At 40.0% G+C, this 25,069-nt stretch overlaps 1 protein-coding gene across 3 annotated transcripts in view; it reads left to right on the top strand.

The window, feature by feature from the left end:
- The window catches only part of TMEM245 (transmembrane protein 245), a 74,148-nt gene that overhangs the window by 21,563 nt on the left and 27,516 nt on the right, over window positions 1–25,069 (top strand). For all 3 annotated transcript variants that reach the window (XM_084857548.1, XM_084857546.1, XM_084857549.1), the window contains exons 6-12: window positions 4,154–4,323; window positions 17,547–17,651; window positions 18,719–18,801; window positions 20,404–20,494; window positions 22,009–22,107; window positions 22,482–22,613; window positions 23,334–23,456. In XM_084857548.1, the coding sequence (XP_084713674.1) occupies window positions 4,154–4,323; window positions 17,547–17,651; window positions 18,719–18,801; window positions 20,404–20,494; window positions 22,009–22,107; window positions 22,482–22,613; window positions 23,334–23,456 (803 nt within the window). The remainder of the gene's footprint in view (window positions 1–4,153; window positions 4,324–17,546; window positions 17,652–18,718; window positions 18,802–20,403; window positions 20,495–22,008; window positions 22,108–22,481; window positions 22,614–23,333; window positions 23,457–25,069) is intronic.

Below are 25,069 nucleotides of genomic sequence, written 5' to 3'. Positions count from 1 at the left end.
CTTCAGGGGGAGTGAGCGCCATCCAGAGCTGGTTGCATTTCCCCCATAGAGAAACCACCCACCAGCAGAGCCTCAGTCTTGTCTTGGTTGAGCCTCAGTTTATTGGCTCTCATCCAGTCCATTACCAAGACCTGACTCCAGCACATCCATTGCCTCACCTACCTGAGATGAAAAGGAGAAGTAGAGTTTGTGTCATCAGCATACTGATGACAATACACCCCAAAAGTTTGGATGACCACACACAGCAGTTTCATGTAGATGTTAAACAACATGGGGGATAGAATTGACCCCTGGGGAATCCCACACATGGAGCCAAGAAGTACCCCCCGAGATCCTGCCTCTGGAAATGACCATGCAGGTAGGAGCAGAACCACTGCAAAGCAGTGCCCCCAGCTCTGACAGCTGCTCCAGAAGGATACTATGATTGATGTTATTGAACACTGCCAAGACATCAAGGAGTATCAAGAGGGTCACATTCCCTCTGTCTCTCTCCTGACACAGGTCATCATACTGGGCAAGCAAGGCAGCCTCCATATCAAAACCAGGCCTGATCCCCAAGTGAAATGGATCAAGAAAATCAGTCTCATCCAAGAGTGCCTGGTTCTAGTCAGCAACCACCCACTCAGTGATCTTGGCCAGGAAAGGGATCTGCACAAGTGGCCCAAAATTGTTCAGATTTTCTGGATCCAGGGAATACTTCTTAAGGAATGGTCATACTGCTGCCTCTTTCAGGTGACCCAATACCACTCTCTCCTAAGGCGGCATTTAACTCCTCCCTGGCCAACCCAGCTGTCCCAATTAGCCATATACTTATTTCCTTTTTAATAATAATTTTAATTAACAATGTTATAAATTTGTTGGTCTTTAAGGTGCTGCAAGATCTTGGTTCTTTTTACATAATTACATGTGTTTAGGTAGAAAGCAACAGATCTATTTTATTGATGCACATAATAGTTTTGTATGCATTTGCCAAAGTTCAGTGCTAGATCACATTAGAGTGGTGGCTTTCTCCAATTTTGGAAATATCCCCTAATTATACATTTCTGTATCTTTTAAAATATATTTTTATTTATTTTATCTTTATAAACACTACCAAATTACCAACAACCTACTCAGTACTTCAATTCTCATGCATACAGTATTTTAGTTAGGACACTATAATAACAGAAAGAGAAGAAAGAAAGGAAAAAAGAAAAATTAACTCCAACATCTCCCAACCTCCAATGGTATTCTATTTTAAAAAACTATATCTATTATACAATCTTACAATTTAGTAAAACAATCTTTTATATCAACGCAACAGTTCTACACTTCATTCCCAAAAGCCTGAATATTAGTAGTAATAATAATAATAATAATAATAGTAATCAAAAAGAGTATAGTATTGTATAATAATAAAACTTAAGATAAATCTTCAACAGTCAATATTTTTATACTAGATATTTTGTCTATTTTAAAATATAAAATAGAAGATACATAAAGAGAGAGAGAAAAAAATCATAAAAAAGAATACATAAAGGTAAACAAATATATATATAAAGTCATTTCTTCTGAGTTAGCCTAGATCATGAAAACTACACACAAGCAGTTAACAGTACTTGTTTAGAAATTCCATTTCATGGAATTGTGACAGACTTCTCACGCATTTTAACATTCAGCCAAGCCTCTGCCTTTTCATAATTCGTAAACTTCTTCATCTGGTCTGGTCTTGCTACAATACAAAGTGTAGCAGGATATTTTAAGTAACATTGTAAGTTAATTTGTTTTGCCAGATTCGTTGCTTTGATAAATTGCCTTCTTTTATTTGCCACTTCTTTGATGTAATCTGCGAACAGCATAATTTTATCCTGTTTCCAGAAAAGGCTTCCAGCTTGTTTTGCCAAATTCAGGATATAACACTTTGTGGAGACTTTTGCAAATTGAACTACAATTGTATAATCATTCCCTTTAGGATTTGGCACATGAAATGCCTGCTCGATATCAAGAGAATAATCAGAGGATATAGAAAGTATCTCATGCAAAAGTTTATCCACAAAAGTAGAGAATTTCACATCATTAGGCAAGCTTTTAATTCCCACTATACATACGTTGGCTCCCTTTGTATAGGCCTCCAATTGAGAGATTCTGTCAGATATATTTTTACAAATAACTTGTGTCGTAGTTTCATTTCTTGCCACTCGATCTTCAAGCTCATTAATTTTGGACTCCATTTTTTTCTGTGACGCATTAATTAAATCCATGGCTCTCTGCATATCAGTGATGGAATTTTGAATTAAGTCCAGCCTTTGAACTAGTCCCGAAAATTGCGAAGATAGAATTTTCATCATTGTAAATAATTCTGCTAAATCTTCTGTTTTCGGCACCTTTGACACAGGAGTTCTGGGAGGTGTTGAAGCAAGCCCTTTTTGCCTCTTCAGTTCAGCCATGGTTTTCTCCAATAAATCTTACAGGTCCTTAGATGATCTCAAATATTGTTCAAAGTTCTTAAATCGTCTCTCATAGGTTGCTGATTTTTCTTGCAGGATATATTGTTATGGAAAACGCCAGCCCTGTTTTCTGCTATAAAATAGGAGTCTCATTACAGCTTTTCGCGTTGGTACAGCCCTGGGGGAAACCCTGGCATCCAGCTCCTCCACTATCGCGTGGGGGTTACCTTACTCCAGGCAAAAATCCAGAGCTATTTGCCTTGCCCCCCCTTTCATTTCCAGGGGGGAGATGAAAAGGTTTTTCAACCTTTTAAAAAGCTGTTTGAGAAAGGTCCCATGGAGAGTCCATTGAAGCTGCCAGGGCTACATCGGTCCCAAACCGGAAGTCAAATTTCTGTATTGTTAACATTCAGTATTGTTTGAATTAAACAAGGCAGTTTGATTTCTTTTGCAATTAGTTTGATGTTAGACCCCAGTTTTCAGTAGATTGACTGGACTATAAGGAGGGAAGTGTAAATTGGTACCAATGAAAACTTCCCTCCCAGGGTGAATGGGACTTTTTTGTGGGGGAGTAATTTTGGTCAGGGCCATGGTGTGGTATTAAACCTTTCTGCCTGAATGGACCCTGATGAGGCCTCCCCATGATACCTAGTTAAATTGGGTGGGGAGGGGGGGACATGTTCTAGTTTGGTCCTGTGTTATGTATGGCATTTGGTTAAAATGAGTGCAGTACAGTATGCCTTCTCTGAAATGTTATCCTTCCTAAAATATATCTTTTGCCCTTTGTACAGGTTTACATATATGAATACTTTTTGATATGCCATAAATTAATTTTGCACTACTACCAATAGTGCTTCTAGCCATCAGCAAATCTGTAATACAACGTTTGGCTGCATATGCACAGGAAATTAGTCCATTTAGTTGAACAATGGGTTCAGACTCTGGGTTGTTTGCTATCATGTAAACAACGTCATCTAAACAACCCAGGGATGGGGCATCCCTTGGTCGTTTATCGCAGTGGAAGCATGTGGGCTTTTTGTAAGCTGCCTTGAGTGCCATTTTTTGGTAGAAAAGCAGGATATTAAATAAACAACCCACGATTTGCTAATCAATGTGTGAACCGGGTCTAAATGTATTTAAACATCTGTGTTGTTACATTTGTTTTCTGTGCCTCTCAGAAAGCAGAATTTTCCAGTAAATATATTTGGATTAAAATCTTGTAGGCAACATGAAATAGCAAACAGTATTTGTCGCAGTGAGATTGTAGTGCTGAATTGCAGTGACAGATCCTTCATACTAGTTAGAAAAAAAAATATCGATATATTACGTATGCACATTGGGTAGGCATGATCCATCCAAAAGTAAGCATTTTGAAGTGCTATTGATCCAAGCAGGAGAGATTTAAGCATGAACTTAACTCCCACTGAAATCAATGGGGCTTCAAATATCTTAATGTTGACTGCATCATGGTCAACACACACACCTATCTGCCTCTACCCTTTGTAACTACTGAATATGTATTATAAACTTACCAGTCTGAAGGTATGAGATATTATGTACCAGAAACATGTATTATGGAAAGTCTCTGTTTCAGGTGGTCTGAACCATTTTTTCAACCTACAATGAAAAAATAAATGTAGGGAAAAAACAGAAATGTAGCTATTTTAGATTACCACAATGTTGCTATGTGAATTCCTTTCTTAAATTCCTGTTTTTCATGATTGCAGTGTGGGTTGTCAAAAAACTTGTGGTCCACTTTGGAGTAGTGAAGTTCTTGGTGAGTCACTGCAGCAGCTGGTGGTATGTCCTAGAAGACTTTGTGAGAGAGCGTCAGGAAGCTCTTGCACCACGGCCAATCAAGGGGCTTGGAAGAGTCATTCTAAAACTAGACAGTAAGGTATTTAAAGTTACTTTTTAAACCACTCCAGTCCAAACTGATTGTACCTATATTTGTTTATAAATATGCTCCATGCGCTGTAGTGAATGTATTTACATGTTAAAATCCTGATGGTAATTTGCACTGATGAGGTTCTAGTTTATAAACATTCATTTTCAGAGTCATTATAGTCATATTATAGTTAATGGGTTGGATCCTAAGTTCCTGTGAAGGGAACTGATCATAGGATGCTCCTGCTGGTGGAAGGGAAAGAGGCAATTTTCACCAATTCTGTACCCCCAGAAAATTTTCTCTGGAGAGCTGGGGGACTCTCTGAAGCAATGTTGGAGGTGACACAGAAAGCTTCAAGGAGAAGGGGTAATCAGCAAAAATTGCCTCAGTCCTTTTGCTAGTGGGAGCCTCTGCTGGATTGGAGTTGCTTCCATGAATGACAGGAACGCTCCGGTTCTATTTGTCTGTAATCAGGAAGACAAACTGAACCTGAATACACAAAATGTTTAACATTCTCCTCCACCTCCAAAAGAAAACTTCTAACATTTTCCCCCAGTGGTCTTCCATCCAAAGGAGTGATCAAGAACTTTCCTGCTTAGCTTTCATAATGCCACAGCATCAGATCATAGAATCATAGAATAGTAGGGTTGGAAGGGGCCTACAAGGCCATCGAGTCCAACCCCCTGCTCAATGCAGGAATCCAAGTCAGAGCATCCCTGACAAATGGCTGTCCAGCCTCGTCTTAAAGGCCTCCAGTGTGGGAGAGCCCACCACCTCCCCAGGTAATTGGTTCCATTGCCGTATTGCTCTGACACTCAGGAAGTTTTTCCTGATGTTCAGCCGGAATCTGGCTTCCTGTAACTTGAGCCCATTATTCCGTGTCCTGCACTCTGGGATGATCAAGAAGAGATCCTGGCCTTCTTCTCTGTGACAACCTTTCAAGTACTTGAAGAGTGCTATCATATCTCCCCTCAGTCTTCTCAAGGCTAAACATGCCCAGTTCTTTCAGTCTCTCTTCATAGGGCTTTGTTTCCAGTCCCCTGATCATCTTTGTTGCCCTCCTTTGAACCCTCTCCAGCTTGTCTGCATCCTTCTTAAAGTGTGGTGCCCAGAACTGGACACAGTACTCCAGATGAGGCCTAACCAGTGCTGAGTAGAGGGGAACTAGTACTTCCCGGGATTTGGAAGCGATGCTTCTATTAATGCAGCCCAAAATAGCATTTGCCTTTTTTGCAGCCACATCACATTGTTGGCTCATATTCAGCTTGTGATCGACGACAATTCCAAGATCCTTCTCGCTCGTAGTGTGGTTGAGCCACGTATCCCCCATCTTGTAACTGTGCATTTGGTTTCTTTTTCCTAGGTGCAGAACTTGGCATTTGTCCCTATTAAATGCCATTCTGTTGTTTTCTGCCCAGCACTCCAGTCTATCAAGATCACTTTGAATTTTGTTTCTGTCTTCCAAAGTATTAGCTATCCCTCCCAATTTTGTGTCATCTGCAAATTTGATCAGCATTCCCTGCACCTCCTCCTCCAAGTCATTAATAAAAATGTTGAAGAGCACTGGGCCCAGGACTGAGCCCTGCGGTACCCCGCTCGTTACCTCTCCCCAGCTTGAGAAGGTCCCATTGATAAGCACTCTTTGAGTCCGATTCTGTAGCCAACTGTGGATCCACATGATCGTTGTTTCATCTAGCCCACTTCGAGCAAGTTTGCTCATCAGGATATCATGGGGCACTTTGTCGAAAGCTTTGCTGAAGTCGAGGTATATGATGTCTACAGCATTCCCACGGTCTACAAGGGAGGTGACTTGATCAAAAAATGAGATCAGATTTGTCTGGCAGGACTTGTTTTTGACAAATCCATGTTGGCTTCGAGTAATCACGGCATTGTTGTCAAGGTGCTTCCAGATGGATTGCTTTATGATCTGCTCCAGAATTTTCCCAGGGATTGATGTCAGACTGACTGGTCTGTAGTTCCCAGGTTCCTCCTTTTTACCCTTTTTGAAGATAGGGACAACGTTAGCCCTCCTCCAGTCATCTGGCACTTCCCCGGTGCCAAAGAGATGTTTCTCTTTAGACTACTCTCTGCATCCCATTCTGCCCTTTTCAAGGGGTGGGAGAGGATAGCTTTTTTGCACACTTGAGAGTGCCTTTCACATGCTGTAGTACTTACCCAGTCACTGTAGCTGTAAAATTTGTTGGTCAAACCTTTGCTTTCTAACCTTTTATTGACAAGATTTATGTACTGCCCCTTACTTCCAAATTTCCACAAACATTTACAATAACTAATTAAAAGAAACAAAACCTTTGACAAAGGACCACTCACTGTACGCTTAGTTTTGGTTATACAGCAGTCTCTTTATAGCAGGGGTAAAGAACCTCAGGTCTGGGGGCCAAATCTGGCCCTCCGTGGCCCTCAGTCTGACCCTCTGGTGTTCCCCAGAGAGCCATGCCCCTTTCCCTCAACCACTGATGGTTTGTTAGCTTCCCAGCTTTTGTGCAGTTTTTCCCCCAATCTAAAAGTTTGAAATGGCTCCCCTAAGGCTTGGTTACTGGCAGTAAGACCTTTGGCCCCTCCCCTGCCCTCCACTGGAATACAGCCCCTGAGAGCTTCTCTGAAATGGAATTAGGCCCTTGGGCTAGGATTCAGCACCCATGTTTTACAATCAGGCTGCGTCTGTGGTGTAGGTCGTGAACAGTGCAGCGTGCAGCAACCTCCCAGTGACCAAGCTGTGGAGCAGATAGTTCTAGAAGACCATTGAGGGGGACTCTGACACAATTGAGAGAATAGTGTCTGAGTAAGCAACAGTTTCTATTTCAACTTTTATATTCCCCCCCCCCCATGCTTCATCTCTAAATATCAAGTAATTATCCAAGATCATCAGAGTTTCCCCAGTGTTTCTTCCCAATTTCCCTTTCCCTGCTCCAGAGCCTGGTGCATTTTTTCAGTTTTCTTGTCTAATCTGGTTAACCACCTAGCATTGGGATTGGTTTAGAATCACCTCATATATGCAAATGAACATTGTAATGTAAAAAAAATAAAGTTTTCTTATAAGAAGAACTGAACTGGGTCTCATAACTTACCAAATTGTATTGGACTGATTCAGAATTACTTTAGTCATAGGAAACCAAACCCAAAAATACAATGGATTGACCCTCTGTCTAAAATACTGTTGTCTAACATCTAAACTCTCATATAATCTGATCATGTTGAGCTAGATAAATTATTTTATTTATTTATTTATTTATGTTTATGAGTCGCTCTACAAGAGAAATGTTCTCCAAGTGACAAACAGGAAATAATAATTAAAAGATTTATTTATTTATTTATTTATTTTCTTCACTATATTAATAGGGAATAACTGTTCTTTATGGTGTTTTAGAGTGCATGCTATGCATAATCATTTAAATAATAGTAGCAGGATAGGAAGACCTGGCGTGCTATGGTCCATGGGGTCACGAAGAGTCGGACATGACTGAACGACTGAACACTGCCTGCCTCCTATTAAAGACAAAGATAAAAGTGCCATAGATTTTAATCAGGCTGAATTGCATTCTTGGCAGCCAGAAAAGAGGAAAAAGTGCATGTGGGAGGAGATTGAATTTGGTATTTATCTTGTAGATGTGAATGGAAAAATAGGTGCCTTTTAAATAATGCAGTCTTGGATATGTTGGCGGAGATCGGCTTGATACAGAAGATGGTAGTAGTTCATTGAAGTCTTAGGTATTTTATGCATACGACAGATCTCCAGAGCAACCTTGTGTGTAGTGTTTACATATGACATTCTTTGTGAAGTTATAAATCCCATAAGATACTGCTGGGTGTTTTACAGTTACAACCATTTACTGGAGAGAAAACACTGACTTTTGAAACATATAAACCCCCATGGTAACTGATTAGAAGCACTTGATGTGTACAGAGTAGTATCTATCCATAAGCAAAAGTGTAAAAAAACAGTGTAAACTGAAGCTGAGAGTCAATCTATAGTATTCTAATGTTCTTCTATTATAGTGTGATTGGAGCAAAAGAAACATTAGGATTCATTGAAAATTGTCTTATACACTGGCTCTTAAATGAAGGTCAAACTGCGTGAACTCAGCCATTTTGAAAGAACACTATTAAATGCTTGAATTAAAGTGTATGCTCATGTACACCCAGCTCTTCCCAATATATTAATAGCTCATGCAGCTATTATTCCTGAATAAGAGTCCAGTCAGGTTAGGTCTTCTCCCCATTTTCATTTCTTGTGCTGCTTTTCTAGAAGACATTGCAGTTATGTTTAGGATGTTCTCTCTGGCAGGAAGTATACGATTTTTTCCTTCAGATTTGCTTATTTCCCTTCTAGTGAAGTGAATTTCTGCACTTCCCAACACAAACCATTAGACTCACTGCAGTGAGTTTCACTGTTGCATTCATTAGCTCCAACTAACCAGGAAACTCCTCCTCTGTGCAGGCTATATTCACTGTAATACTGAAAAGAGAAGAGTGTGTGTGGTCACTTTGTAACTTAATACTGCTTGGGCATCTGTTCCTACTCCAGACATGTATCACACTTCACTATCCTTTAGGGAGATAATTCTACTTGAAACCCATTTCATTTTGCAGTATGTACTTCTCTTGTAGGTCATCCAGTTGCCCTAGCCCAGTATTGCTTGTAATGCTTCCTTTTCTTTTCCCCCAACAAAGTCTCAGTGGTGGCTTTGCAATTTGTCATTGCCACTTTATCCTACCTAAGTCACCTTCTTGTTACGTATACAACAACATGATCTGAGAATATGGGGTGGGTAAGCATAGGCTACTTCTCTGTTAACTAGCCTCCAGTGCCAATATTTTCATTATATCTCCATTATTACTACTACTGCAACTACTACTGTGAAAAGCTATAATCAGGTCTGTGTGTACTATATGCTTTGAAAAATATTCTACAAAGATTTAAGTAATTGGCAACTTGTCTAACCTTTATAGAAATTGAGAAAATGTGCATATACTCATGTTTTCGCTTGTCATGGGAAAGTGAAAGGCCTTAAATTAAATGCTAAAGCTGTACCCTCTAATCACTTAGTTCAGGGGTGAGCAACTTGTGGCTCTCCAGATGTTTGACTGCAACTCACATCAGCCCTAGCCAATGATGGGAATAATGATGGGAGCTGCATTCCAGTGACAACTGGAGGGCAACAAGTTGCCCATCAATGACTAGTCACTTAGATCAATCATAGTCATAAGGATTGAGATTCTCAGAATACTGAATTCTGTGCTTGTTCAAGTTTGCTGAATACACAAAGGCCTGGAAACAATGTGTGATGTATGCTGGTGGAAGGACATGATGATAGCAGAGAGCAGGGGATGATAGCACTAATCCTGACTGGAAAAAGAAAAGAGGCAAACTCCACCAAGCGCTAAAGGAAGTATTTTTAAAACACACACACAAAAGGATTCCAATACCTGTACTGAGCATAGCAGCTCTTCATCAGAGACAATAGCCACTCCTTATGTCCTGAATGAAGAGTGCTTTCTCAAAGGACAAAGAGACTTGTTAGGCACAGCAACAGAGAGGAAAAAGAGAGAAAGGCCCGGATCTCTTCTTGATCATCCCAGAGTGCAGGACACGGAATAATGGGCTCAAGTTACAGGAAGCCAGATTCCGGCTGAACATCAGGAAAAACTTCCTGACTGTTAGAGCAATACAACAATGGAACCAATTCCCTAGGGAGGTGGTGGGCTCTCCCACACTGGAGGCGTTCAAGACGAGGCTGGACAGCCATCTGTCAGGGATGCTCTGACTTAGATTCCTGCATTGAGCAGGGGGTTGGACTCGATGGCCTTGTAGGCCCCTTCCAACCCTACTATTCTATGATTCTATAACAGAAAATTGGAGGGGGTTTTAATAAATAAATCATAGTATTTCCTTAAGGACCTGGTGGGGTTTTCCTCTTTTATTTTATGGGAATAGCAGAATGCCCCTGGAGCTGATGGAGAGGTTTGAGTGAAGAGTTGCCTGTTATAAGTTTGGAATAGGAGGCAGGATAGCAAGTCCTTTACCAGGTGCATTTACAAGATCTTCTTTAATTCCAAATTAATTTATTATTTGGGGTACCTACCTTTCTTGGTTTCTGTACTCACCATCACTAACTGGCTAATTACCATTCCACCTTTAATTCCTGTAATCCCTTCCCTGTGTGTACTAAAGCAAGGTTAAAAGTTATCTGGGTAATTATTCTGCAGTAAGTGATTTGGGAAACTATTCTGATGTAGGTACACATCTGTATTCGTAGATAACACATTATGATACCAGCAAGTCACCACCAGGAAATAGTGTAGGCCTTCAAGCATCATCTGTTTGCTTCTACTGGGGCCCTGATTTGTGCATCACTTTCTCACCGGACTACAGGCACATTAATTACTCTCCCCACAAATTCCTGTGCTTCTTAAATGAATGCAGAATTTTTCCCACCTGGAAAATTGAACTCTTTTAAAGAGTAACAACCAAACAACTCCTGAGGTAGTTTGTCATGTGTAAGTAATACTGTTCCATATGTTTTGACTGGCAGTACTCAATAAACTTTAGCACAGTAGACACCAGTATCAATCAGCAGTGCTGTCCAATATTTGTTGGTACAGCATGTGTTTAACTTTTCTAATACCATGCAATTTTCTGGTTGAAGAAATTGTTTTGATGGTATCTGCCACTTCTTTCCTGCTGTGATGAGCCTCTGAGTCTGGAATGGTTTCATTTCATTCCTATGACAATTTTGTGGGTTTTGTTTCATTTTTGCACTACAATTGCATTCTCCAGTAATCCTTCCCTGTCTTCTTGTCTTTTTCTCTTCTCTATTCTCCCACTTTCCTTCCCCCAAGCTGTGGCATTGGCTTAATAAGAAGGTAAATAATCAGACTGTTTACAGTTAATAGATTTTTGTGCCCTTTTTCAGCATGAAGGGTGGGCTGTATTGGGGGGACGGGTTTGTAACATGGTTTGCTCTTGATTTGTATCACAACTGTTTTATTATTCCAGGTCATGTTACAAGCTACAGAAGATCATTCAATGCCATACAGTTTCTTGATGCAGAAGGATTGCATACCAGCCATTCACATTTAATAATGTATGTTCCATTTGGCCCCAACTGAGATGACTAAGCTCCACGTAGCTCAAAGTTGGTACCCAATGGAAAACATGGAGCCGAGGAATAGATATATAACACTATGTGGAAAGCTCACAAAACTTCTTAGTATGATTTTAAATAGAATGGACTATGTGAGAGTTGCACAGGCCAGAGCTATATTCTCAAGCCTTGTTGACTGCCAGAAATGCAAACTGGGAGTGCAGGGTTGGGGAGGAGTCTTGGCAGGAGAGAAGCAACCAAAGGAGGGTGTTTCACTCTTGTCCTCCTGCTGCTTTTTCTCTGCACTTCCTTCCTTTCATAGGATCATAGAATAGTAGGGTTGGAAGGGGCCTGTAAGACCATTGAGTCCAACCCCCCAGTTGCTTTTCCCCGCTTGTTCAGGAAACGCTTCTTAACTTTTAGGCCTCCCTGGAGGTGCATGTCTGTAAGCAGAGTTTGTGTTGAACGTCCTATAGTGAGTCTGTGCCCCTATGCCATTCATGGCACACCCTGCCCATGACACGCCCCCTTTTCCGTCCCTCCACATTTGCAGTTTGGATACTGGAGCTGTTCCAAGAGTAGTGAATCTATGAGGTCAGAGGGGAAGACCTCTGAACACAGAGTTCTCCCTCTGAGTTCAGAGGTGCACTTCTGATCTATCCTATGGTTGCTCAGCCTTATGATTGCACTCTTAAATATTTTAATAAAAATGCTATCCAAGTTCACTGGACTCCATGTTTTAAAAACGTAGATTATAATATAAATTACATTTTCAAATAACAATTGAACATTAAAAAATTTAACTTTGCAGTATTGTACCCTTGAGGAAGCAGCCTCGTAACACTGAGCACACAGACCACAGGTAACTGTTGGATGTTCCTGGCAAACAAAAACAGGAAAACCACAGTCATGACTTGTCTAGGGCAGATAAGACATCTGTCTCTTTTCTGTGTGTTCAGTTCAATACCACGGCACGAACAGCCTCCCCTCGCCCCCAGCATTAATAAATGTCTCTTTCATCGCTGGAACTGGAACCAGTATCAGTATCAAGTTGGTCACTGTCTCTTTCTGCACCAGCATTGGATATGGCTTCCAGTTCCTAGTCACTGAATCCCAACAATTCATTTTTTGAGTTTTCGTCCATCAAAGGTTTTCTGAGTTTCTCTGAAGAAATCTGATTTTTTCTATACATCAGCTCACAAAAAAACATATACAGAGGGCAGTATGTGGTTAGCAACCGTGAGTCTCTAGCATTGTAGAGCTGAGTATCTATTTGTTTTGTTAGGGGAAAATAAACCTGTGACATGTAACTGGGAAAAACAAGCAACCCACCAGTTTGGCTGGTGTTTAGCCTTGGAGGAGGAAATAGTAAAAAAAGCAAAAAAAGAAACCTAAAATACATAGGTGAAATAACTGGGCTGATAGAGTACATTGAACCTCCTCCATTATTTACTAACAGCCTAAAAGAATATTACAAATAAAACATTGGTGTTGCAAGTTTACTCTATGGAGTGTTAACTCCTGTGACAAGGTAAAGCAGATAACCCCCTAGAGTAAAATTTACTTCTGTGTCCCTTCAGTCCTTTTGTAACGGTCCTTTTTGCACACACATGAACCTATTGGGGAGGGGGAAATGAAAAACAAAAAAATTACTCCAGTGCTCTTGAAGTGGTATAGACATATTAAAACATGAAAATTATGATAATAGGCAAAACGCTAAGATTTCCCCTACCCTATTTTGAGAGGTTGCTGGGGATAGGATGGACCCCAATTAGCTTAGGCATTTGGTAGTTTCAGTTTCTCACACAGGGGAAAATTGGGTACCTGATAACTTAGTTAAGCTAAATTAGAAATGAATGAATGCAGGATGTCTCCACTGAATTTTTTGAATAGATTTCTTTTGTACTTAAGTTACAGGTGCAAATTTTGTATAAAGTTTTTTAAAACAATTCTCATAAAAAAGAGGCTCTGCTGACTGTACCTCTTGTTTTCCTTAAATGAATTACCTTCTGTGGCTTGAACTTCATTTCTCTAACATTTAGATATAATCATGGCAACTGTTTTCAATTGTTAATAACCTGAATAAGTTACTTCAATATGAAACTAAAACACTAATGTCTCAGAATATTTTTTTTTAATGGGGGAGGGAACGAAAGCATTTATTAGGGGCATCCTGATAAGAGATAGAGAAATCTGTGTTCAGTGAACAGTAAAATAGTTTAGCTTATTTTATTTTTTTCTAGCCCCTCACGTAATAAATGTACCAATTTAGATGCAGATGCCAAGATTGTCAGAAAAGGTAAAGTCTGATTGTTGAGCTGCAAAGTGGTCTTTGCGTGAAAATAAGGCCACACATTTAATTGCTCCAATCTATCTGGCTTTGAAGCAAGGGGACAGTGCACATACAATTTTTTGATCCCAAATTGTGATTAATTGAGTGATCTTCTGGGGTTATATTTCCTTCACACCTTCCATACATATTCCCACCATCACCTTAACCACGATTAAAGCTTATGTCGGCACTTACCTTAACCATGATTAATTATAACTAGGCTGTGCCTATGAAGTAGGGTTTGAAGCCATAGTTTGAAGCTGGTTATTCCTTGGTTAAAGGCTCAGGAGCATTGTGTGTGTCAACCATTAGTTTCTTTCTGTAAATCTTAGATAATCTCCAAAGTCTTGGTGTAAATTGGAGCGGCTAAGTAATATGATGATGCAGTTGTCTGCTTGTACTGGGGAGACAGATGAAGTATATATCTAATATATATATATATGAACACGTAATGTGTGTAATGAACGGCTATTGTGAACATTCATCACACCTTGTGGAGAATGTGCATATAATCTGTTTATGAAGAGGGAATTGTACAGATTCTCTGGCCATTATGCATACTCTCCAACAGGCCTTGTGAAATGTGCATAACAGGTTTTTGTATATTCTCTGGTCAATATGCACAATCCCCAACAGGCCTTGGAGAATGTGCATATCTCAAATGCATTTTGTACATTTTCTGGGCAATATGCGCATTCTCTGGTGAATATGCATAGTCTCCCAGAAAGATTCTCTTTCTTTTATCTCACCCTTTGAGGGCAACCTGCTGGAATTGAGGGTGTGCTCATAAGATTTGCAGATGACACCAAACTGGGTGTGGTAGCTAATACCCGAGAAGAGAGAAACTGGATTGGAATTTCAATGGAGATAAATGTAATGTTCTGCATTTAGGTAGGAAGAATCAGTTGCACAAATACAGGATGGATGACACCTGGCTTGACATGTGAAAATGATCTAGAGATTTTAGTAGACGAAAGCCCTAAACAGTCAGCAGTGTGATGTGGCGGCTAAAAAGACTAATGCAAATCTGGGTTGCATCAACAGAAGCATAGATGGAATTTGGTGATCACAGGGGGAAAGGAAGCCATCGTGTGTTCTCCCCCTGCCCCTGCATGTGCCGGTTGTTTACATAATTACCTGTGCTACAGCGCAGGTTGGCATGTCATATGAACTTGGCATATAGCAGGGGCGACTTTGTACCCACGCTACAACCCATGACATGCAGTAGGGGAATTGTGTAAACAGCCAGCGCATGCTTGGCACACGCAGTGGTGGGGGAGAAGCCACGATGGGTTTTTTCCCCCCTTGTGATTGTCCGAACACCCCCCTGTGTCCAGATTGCACAAAGAAATGGTATCACTTTATTCTGCTTTGGTCAGACCTCAGCTGGAGTACTGGGCACTGCCATTTAAGAAGGATATTGACAAACTGGAACATGTCCAGAGAAGAATGATGGAGATTGTGAGGGGCTTGGGGATCAAGTCCTATAAGGAAAAGTTGAAGTAGTTGGGTTTGCGTAGCCCAGAGAAGAGACCATTAAGAGGTGATCTGATAGCTATCTTCAAATATTTGAAGGGATATCACATAAATGATGGTGCTAATATGCTTTCTGTTGCTGCAGAGGTTAGGACCTGAACCAATGGCTTCAAATTACAAGAAAAAGGATTTAGACTATAGTTTATTATTTACAGTATTTGTATACCACTCCATATCTAAAACATTTTGGAGCAGTGAACATAAAAGTTGAAATAGTAAAAGAATAAAAAATTAAAACACCATATTAAAATTATGCTTTTTAAAAACAGAATGCCAATAGAAATCGTGGCTGGTCAGTTAAGGAATGCTTCCTGGAACAGTGCCATTTTCAGGAGGTGCTGGAAACAACACAGTGATGGTGCCTGCCTGGCCTCCAGGGGAAGGGAGTTCCAAAGAAAGGAACCACCCTGAAGGCTCCTCTCCTGGTGGACTCCAATCGGGCCATGGGTCCATGTAGAACCACCAGGAGCGTGCCCTCTGATGACCTCAGTGACCAGGCAGGTTGGTAAGGGAGAAGGTGCTCTCTCAGGTATCCTGAGACCTTGCTGATGGAAGACCACTAGGAAGGCTTTGCTGGTGGTATGAGCTGTTTGACAGTCTATCAGATTCCCTTGGAAGTTGGTGGACTGGAGGCTGGATGGCCACCTACTAGGGAGGGTGTTGTAGTGGATTTCCTGCACTGGAAGGGTGTTCGACTAGATTACCTTTGAGAACCCTTCCAACTCTGTGATTCTATGATTACAAGGCTTCTTAATTGCCTTTTCTTTTGATGTAGGCAGTGGTCCTTGGGTATTACTACAAAGAGAATGTTGGGAGTTCCTTAATTTTTACTGAGATCTTCTTTACAAAGCGCTGTTCAAATATGCCTACTAATATTTCTAAGATCCCTTTTCTCCAGAAGTAGTGCATCTGTCTATCTTGAAAGAAATATTACTTTCTAAAGGTGATACATGTATCACAAGTGCTAGCTTAGAAATGGTGAATGCCATCCTCAAAACAAAGTTGGCACGTAAGTTTGGTTGTAGAGTCAGGATTATTTTGCTACTGCATATAATTTATTTTTTATCTTATTTAAAATATTTTAAATCCCCTCTATTAGATTATTGGAGTGACAAATGCCATAAAACTCCTATACTAATGCACAGAGTCATTTGGGATCAGTAGAATATATCTGTCAGGCTGTTTATTAGTCAATTTAGTTTTTTGAAGATAAACAAAATATAGGGTTGGAGCCAGTAATGGATAACAATATTTTGACTTCTTACATTTTGGTGACAATAACATCTCATAAAATTTCCACAGCTGAATATATAAGTATATCAGTCGAAAATCTTTTTAAATCTTCTAGGATCTAGACTTTTCTTGAGATCTCATTTAGAGTCAAGCGAGATATATGAGCCCAGCAGTGCATTCTACTTTCTGCTGTAGTGCTAAGACCACTTGTTATTGTTGTTTACATGTGCATTTAGTTTGCCTGTACTTCTGTAGTCCTTCACATACATGCATTTATCTAGGTTAGTTCCATATTTAACTACGAAGAAGTAACCTAGATAAATGCATGTATGTGAAGGACTATGGAAGTACAGGCCAACTGTTCAAAGTCAAGCAGTTCATGGTGTTCTATAAAATCAAAGTAATGAATCGTGTTTCTGTGTGAATACAGAGGGCAGTGCCTCTACATGAGGGTGGTATAGACTGCACCTGGTGCAAGTGGACTAATGGAATCCATGTTCAAAAGCCTGTCGGTTTTCCCAAACATAGGTTCCTCTAGGCATCTGATTAGGTGCTGTGGCGTATGCTTGCGTGTGTCTACTTGTGTGTACCCTGTAACTTTTGCTGGCTGAATGGGGTTAGAGTGCGTACTGCTCTTGAAAATCCTTTGGGGTTACAAAGGCATCCATTTAGCAGCTTATCATGTGCCTTACTTTCCATACATGGATAATGGGCATCTGATTATTCAGTACAAGAAGATGAGAAATTAACTGAAGTTGCTTCAGTCTGGTAATCAAATCTTAAACCTTTAACTGTTTTTCTAGTTGTTTGTTTTGTGTTGTGGTACTATCAAAATCACTCTCATCTTAATGTTCTTTATTTCTCATGCTGCTTAAGTGTAAATGCAGTTGAATTTGTACTGTCTTGCAGTCATTTTCTACGTAAGTGAATATCTCACTGAGACAGAAAAATGCCACGTGAGTACATTTACACATGATTTTGGTTTCTTAATGTTCCATGACTTCCTCTTTTCTTTTTGTTCTGCACAGATGATCGTGTGGTTGGAGAAAATGCTAGATAAAATCATTAGCATATTCATTATATTTCTGCTAGTGATAGGCACCCTCCTGCTAGCTCTGCTCCTCACAGCAAAGGTACCGTGTCCAATTAAGCAGTGTTACTATTTTATTCACAAAAGTTATTAATTCAAGTCCACAGAGATCACTAATGTTTAATGTTTTGTTTCCACTTAAGACTGGAATAAGTTCTACTGATGTCAATTTAACGGTATAAATGCCTGGTAATAGATTCTTTTAACGTTTATAGGTGCATGCCTATTACAAAAAAGGTGTCACCTGTGTAAAATGTAATTCAAACACTATAAAAAATAGTACTAAAATATTGCCATGGATGAACTTATTTATTTTTTATTTATTTCATTTCTATACTGCCCAATAGCTGAAGCTCTCTGGGCAGTTCACAAATATTAAAACCACAGAGTGCAGCATAAAACAATATAAAATATGAAAGTTTAACATCATAATATAACAGTATAACCAGAATAAAACCTAGCAGCAATGCAGAGATTTAAAATACAGATTTGAAACACCAGAGCTAAAAGATTAGGAAGCTAAAATGCTAAAATACTGGGAGAATAAAAAGGTCTTCACCTGGCACCGGAAGGTGTACAACATAAACTAAGCTAAAGTGGATAAACTAATCAAAATAATAAATGGATTAGGTAAGGAGAAGGGCCATTGTTAGTGATAGAGCATTGTTGTTGTTATTGATTATGGTCATGATAATAATAGTGAAAACACTTATAACACATCTAGTATTTTCTAAGTACATACACTGAAACATAAGGCAATCCCAGCCCACAGGCTCACAATATAATAGACATAAGAATGCTTGCCATAGGATTTTCATCTTTTATGTATCCATTCTTGTAAATCTGTCAAGGTATAATTCTTCTGCCTCAAGAAAAAAGAATACGGATTTCCCGAACTGTCCATGGCAGAAACAGAAAACTACCAATCATTCTCAATCTTGGGCCACAAAAAAATGTTTGGACTCAGAGTTGTCTAAAGCTTCGTGGCATGTATGACACCTCTTATTATTTATAACTCCAGACGGTGTTGCATTTCTGTTAATTAGGGACAAGATGCAAGCAGTGTTGCATTAATTTTGTTTATATTTCTCTTCTCTGTATTGAATTTAGGTGCATCAAGAAAGTGTACATATGATCGAAGTCACAAGCAGCTTGATCAATGAAACTGTAGCCAATCACCCAGAATGGGCCAAGTAAGAATACTGAAGTAATGTGATACAATTCAAAAGGACAATACTCTGAATGCCATACCCAGTAGCATATGAATGCTCTCTTAATCTTGACACCGGGGTCCACAGATGTGCTTGGCAGTGGGAAGTGTATCTTTTAACCTGATGAGCACATTTGTGATGAGTGTGGCTGGGAATAGTCTTTGACCTCATACTGGATGTTGGAGGTGCTGCAACGCAGCAAGTCCTTGGTTTGGATGAGACTGAAACCTGCTGGACAGAGAGGTATGGTGAGTCCTTCTCCATTCCAGTATCCTTTGTGCAAGCTGTTGCCACTGCTTCACTAGGGCTGTTCACATGTCATGGCAACTTTGTGGGCAGGGGTTAACATGAAGTTGTTAACTCAGAGTTAACCTACGATTTGTTCTTAGCTTGTGCAATCCATGAACAACCCAAAGTGTCTGGGTTCAGACGTCAAATGAACAGCTTACAAATGGGGTGTTCGTAGGTTGTTTCTGCAAACTGGAAGCAGCTTGTGCTTGTCCCCACAAATCATGGGTTAGTTAACCCACAATTCGCTCTTGAATGCCACTGTGATGTGCAAACCAGGTTAGTGTCTCATAATATCTGGGCAGGGCTGATTCATGCAGATTTGGCCTCACTCAACACATGCTAAAGTGTGACTAAGCAATTCTTAAATGTTTGTCTAGGCTAAACATTCTGGATACGGAGAAGAACAGAGTATGAATATACATGTTATTTTTAAGTCCTAAAATTGTCTAATTTCCTCATTTGGGCTTTGGGGTACATTAGTATCATAACTTTTATAGAAGTATTTGATAGTTAGACTTCTTTTGACTTAAGGAGACCAAAGAAATTGAAATAGAATTGGTTTATACTGCAATGTAGTCACAAATTGCCATTAGAATATTTAATCCTGAACAAACTGGAACTTGCTTACATGTGAGAGGTCAGTTGGTTAATTCCTTTGGCTTTCAGAATAGCAGTTTGCCATGGATTGAGAATTCTGCATTTTAAAAATAACCCTGGAAACCAACAGACATGCTGGTTTCCAGAACAGGGTAGGTCAGCGGAGCTTACAGAAGGGAGCTCTACTGACTTGTCCCAATCCGGAAACAAGTGTTTCTGCTCATTTTGGGGGTTATTTTTAGAAGCATGAAAGCTCCGCTGCACAAGTGGTCGCTCCTGCGAGTGCAACAGAATCACCAGAAGTGGAGTGGCCCCATTGGATGCTGCCCTTTGCTAAACAAAGGCGCTTGTAGTGCATATTTAAGTTAGCTCGCATTCACTTTGGGGAATGCAAAATTTCTGGAAATGTTGACACCATGGGAAAAACCCATTTTTCCCCCCAGACCCAAACCCAAGAGAATTTCAGGCTGGTGTTTCTGCAACAGCAGACTACCATGCAAAGTTGTCAAAACACTTTTGAATCTGAGGAGACTTCTCAAAGCAGATTGTTGCATGGCATGGGAAACTTACTCAAAAACAGTCAAAATTCCCACTGGGCATGCCCAGTTGGCTTTCTGTATGCCAGCTGTTTATTTACTATGACTTGAGGTATTTGACACATAATTGGAATGACTTTATTTTATTTTTTAAAACTAGCTGGCTTCCTGAAGCTCAGGTTATTCAAAAGGCTCTGAATTCAGCTGCCAATAACGTATATCAGTATGGTCGAGAATGGATAACACATAAGGTAAGGGTGAGACCAGTTTTTGGATATTAATATTTTGGTATTAGCTTTATGATCCTATTTTCTTTTCAGTAAGGTCCTTCTGTTGTAGATAAACATGGAATGAAACCAAGAATAAAATTTGAGTTAAAATCTATTTCAGTATCCCCTTAATTCAGAGGTCCCCAACCTTTTTGGACCCATGGGCACATTTGGGAATTTGAGAAACTGCTGTGGGTACCACCGCAAAATGCCTGATCAGTGGATCGCTGCTTTGGCATCTGTTTCTTTATTTATTACATTTCTATACCGCCCAGTAGTCAAAGCTCTCTACCTGTCATGTCTATGGATCTTAGGCTGGATCCTATTCAGCAAAAGCTTTTGTTTCATGTCTACCGGACACTGCAACTTCTCTTTAATAAGGGATTGTTTAATTCAGTTAATTGCTGGTGGTGCAATAAAGCTAATTCTTCTTTTAAACTTATGTTTTGGCACTGACCAATATTTACTTCCTTTTTGGGAAGAGGCTATTACGCAGATAAATTTTGTCCTGGAACAGTCTTTAATATCCACTGATGTACACGCTCTTTTAAATTATTGACCTGCTTCATGGAAATGAACAGATGGTCAGCATAAATGGATTCTCTGCTCCCTTTTGACAGCTAAAAGACAGATATTACAACTTTGGAAGGATAAACACTCACCTCCTATAATGCAATGGATTGAGAATGTTACAACTGTGTCAGTATTTGAATGGTTGGCTTATAAATGGATACTTATTTGGATATTTGGTTCACTTTTGTTGAAGCCTATGTATAATTGCTAGAAAGTTGTATGAACTTCATATGTATTCATTGCTATGGATATATACAAATCCATGGGGGATTTGTATATATCCAAACGGGGATTTTTAAGAAGTTTTGCCAGTGCACACAGGCACTACATTGGGGACCCCCTTCACAGGTGCCACTGGAGGTGCTCTTGGGTGCCGCATTGGGGACTGCTGCCTTAATTAATGGCACCAGCTGATTAACAGTTTGCAAACAGTCTTTCTGCAACTATATGCTATGGAAAATCTACCTGTTGTTCTTATACCACAGGGGTGGGCAACTTTGTGGGGGCCTGGGGGCCACTTTCTGCCCCCTCCCCCAGAACACCCCCTGCAGGCCGTGCTGCTGCTTCTGTCTATCAAATTTCATGGCAGTTCACAAAATAAAACAACAACAATAATCCAATAAAAGATAAATTAAACAGTCTTGATAAATAATGGGGTGGAAGCAGAGAAAGCACCTTGCTGAAGTGGAGGAAGCTTCTCTGGATTCAACCGAATGACTTGCACTCATAATTAAACTATAAGTTTTAAGCTCTTGCAATATTTTTTGTAGGAGAATAGATGAAGGGAATGAGGGGTTGAATTCAGTCGAAATGGTTGTTTCTGTAGCTAAATTTACAAATTAATGTAAACAAAAGTACATCCTCTGCCATTGTATTTGCTTTTACAGCTGTTTTAGCATAAAACTTCCTTTTATGTTTTGTAGCTCCATAAAATATTAGGAGAAAAAGTGAACAACACTGCTGTGATTGAAAAGCAAGTTCTGGAGCTCTGGGACAGATTATATCATTCTTGGTTTGTGAAAGTAAGTGTTTTAGGCATATTGCCAGTCTACTAGCTCAAGGTAAATTTAATGCTAATAATATGATTGATAGTGGTTATAGAACCTGTTACAAAGGCAGGTTCTCTCTGGTAGAGTTAGGGAGATCTCATGTTCAAATAAATTCAGGTTCTGTAGTTAGCTGTGCATGAGGGTGCATGGGCTAAAGGTTTACTTCCATTTTCACTCTGGGTATAATCTAGTGGCAAATTGATGTCTGAACAAACCATAATAGTTACTGCTTTAAGTAGAGTCTGCATTGGGCGTTAAAGGTCTCTTGTGTCTAAATGTATTCTCTAAAAACCCAATCCACAGATCATTCTGTGACCAGCAGTTAATGTTTCTCTCTTAATTTTCAGAATGTAACTCATTCCGGAAGACACAAAGGACAAAAGCAGCATTTAAACCGTCAGAACAGCTGGCCAGGTGACATGCTTGATTGGCAGGATGTCGCCTCATTTGTTCATGAGAACATTGAGACATTTCTTTCGGTATGTGTCTTTCATAGTAAAACTGTAAGAGAAAAATGCTTCTCAGGAGAAAAGGATATTTCCACCTAATTTTATTCCTTCATTTGAAGAAGAAAAGGGGGGAGAGAGTGGCAGAGAATTGCGTCCAAAGGCTTGGCTTATTTCAGATCATCGTCTTGAATTCAATTTGGTGTATTCGCCTCTATTCCAACTAGCAACATATGTCAGCCTTCCCCAACTTGCTGCTCTCCAGATATGTTGGACTACAATGTCCATCATCCTCATGCAGATGATGGGAGTTTCCCAGCCTGCTGCTGTCCATTACATCTGTTCGTGTGCAAGTCTAGACTAGTGGCCATCACACACAACTCCATTAATTCTATTTTCCTGAAAATAGATTCAAATAACTACATATATTTTGGTGATTCACTGAAAAGTGTTTTATTGAGCCAAAAAATCCTACTTGTTTGTGTTGAGGAAACGTTACAGTGTGACCATTAGACTTTGGGATTTTATATTTTTCCAGTAATGTTTCAGTATATTTTCAGTCACTCTACCATTTTTAATACAGAGAAAATACTGGGACTTCCCAGCCATGAGGTATACTGCTGCAGGTGGTGATGCTAGAAAGAATGCTCCATTTAAAGAACACATATCACCCTAAAGCATTGTGTATTTAAAGTATTTTTAACTGTTCTGCCAAACTAGCGACTTCAGGCATCTGACTCTACTCTCTTCCAGATCCTGGAATCCCTTTGGATAGTGATGAGTCACAATGTGAGCCTCCTGTTCACCACAGTTACAACCTTAGTAACTATCCTCTTCCACAGTGGCACTGCCCTTCTCAATTTTGTGCTTTCAGTGGTAAGCACTGTTCCTTTTTTATTATTATGCTTTACATTTCTTTAGGAGGCAAATTTTGATTCACATTCATCTGTTTTATGGACAATATGCATATGAGAAGTTAATAAGCAGTGTAGGTTTGATCACAAGAATTTAATTTTATGCATGAATGTATGCTCAACCTGTTCTTTATATGTTTTCATAAAGCTACTCAAAAGTGACAAGGTACTTTGACTTCTATATCCAGCACAAAATCCACTTTGTGCTTTTGCAGAAGGTGGTAACAGTGACAAGACCCAGACAACTTGGGGGAAGAAAGAAGGGTTGGTTTCTCACATCTTGTTGACCTTTTCTTTAAAAAACAAAAACAAAAGGCAGGGGGGGGGAGAATGCACACTGAGGCATGCTGCCGGTTGCCAGTGTGTACTCTTTGACTTTGAATGTGGTTTTGTGTTTAAAGTCATTCTGGAGGAGTGCCTGTTGATCCTTTATATAAAATCTGGAGGACCTTGACAGTGTTTAGCGTGAGTTTAGGGTCATTTTGTAGTGTCTCAGACATATGGCTGTCACTAACCCTGCTACCAGCCTGTTCCTGATGAGGTCTTCACAATGCACCATATCCACAGTGCTAGACCAGGACATACAGGGCTGTGATGAAGTCAGATGCTGATACCCCAAGCTCTTGGTTGTGTGGGTGAAATTGGGCCTGTTCAAAAATGCTACTGTGATGGGGTAAGAAGCATTTATTTCCCCCTTTACTATGTCAGATTGTTTCATCAGGACTTCTATGAATCCCTTAGAGAAGATTATGTTTTCTGTTGGTGGGCCCATCATTTACAAAAAGGTACTCACTTGCTTTTCTTCTGGTTGTTCGTTCATAAAGGTCAGAGGTCTGGGCAAACCTCGGAAACATACTTATCCATAAAGGCCAGCCTTCCGGGTGCTGGAAATCAAATTCTGCAGTGGGAGCTACCTGGAAGCAGGGTGGGGGTGGCTATGACTGCAGCACAGGATACCAGAAGATGCTTTGAACTCAGCCTTTTGCAGTTCCTCTCCATTGCAAGTTTCTGTTGTAACAGGTAACTGGAGCCATGCTGTGCAGAAACAACCAGAGCCACAGGCTTCTCAAGAGGTTGTGCTGGATCGAATGTGTAACCTGGTTCGCACATAACCCTAACCATGCTTTATTTAACCCATGGTTTGTTGCCCTACCCAGGGTTTGTCTGGCAGATGATCAAACAAACCATGATTTGTTTTTTCAATCCCAAAGTTGTTTGTTTCCCTCTGGTGCCCGCTCACTCTCTGTATCCTAAATGCCTTAGCAGCACTGTAGTACTGGCATATAGGGCAGTTGTTATTTTATTTTTTAACTGCTCTTTTCCGCTGCCAATGTGGTCTGGCGAAACAGCCCATGGTTCTGGGTTCACACATAACAACAACTCATGGACTTCACAATCCAAAAACAAACCATAGGTTATCTTTCTAGGTTACTCATGGTTAACAAACCATGGTTTGTTAGCACGGTTGGGTTTGCACATCACAACAAACTCAGAATTCAACAATCCATGGGTTACTGTTATGTGAACCAGGTCTGAGTCTCCCTGTATTTGTAGTTTGCTGTGCATTGCAGATGG

The sequence above is a fragment of the Heloderma suspectum genome, chromosome 5, assembly GCF_057233095.1.
Source record: "Heloderma suspectum isolate Gila_16-S chromosome 5, 16-S_ref, whole genome shotgun sequence".
In the NCBI taxonomy this organism is placed as follows: domain Eukaryota; kingdom Metazoa; phylum Chordata; class Lepidosauria; order Squamata; family Helodermatidae; genus Heloderma; species Heloderma suspectum.
Note: the sequence above shows the minus strand (reverse complement) of the source record. Positions and strands in the feature narration are given on the sequence as shown.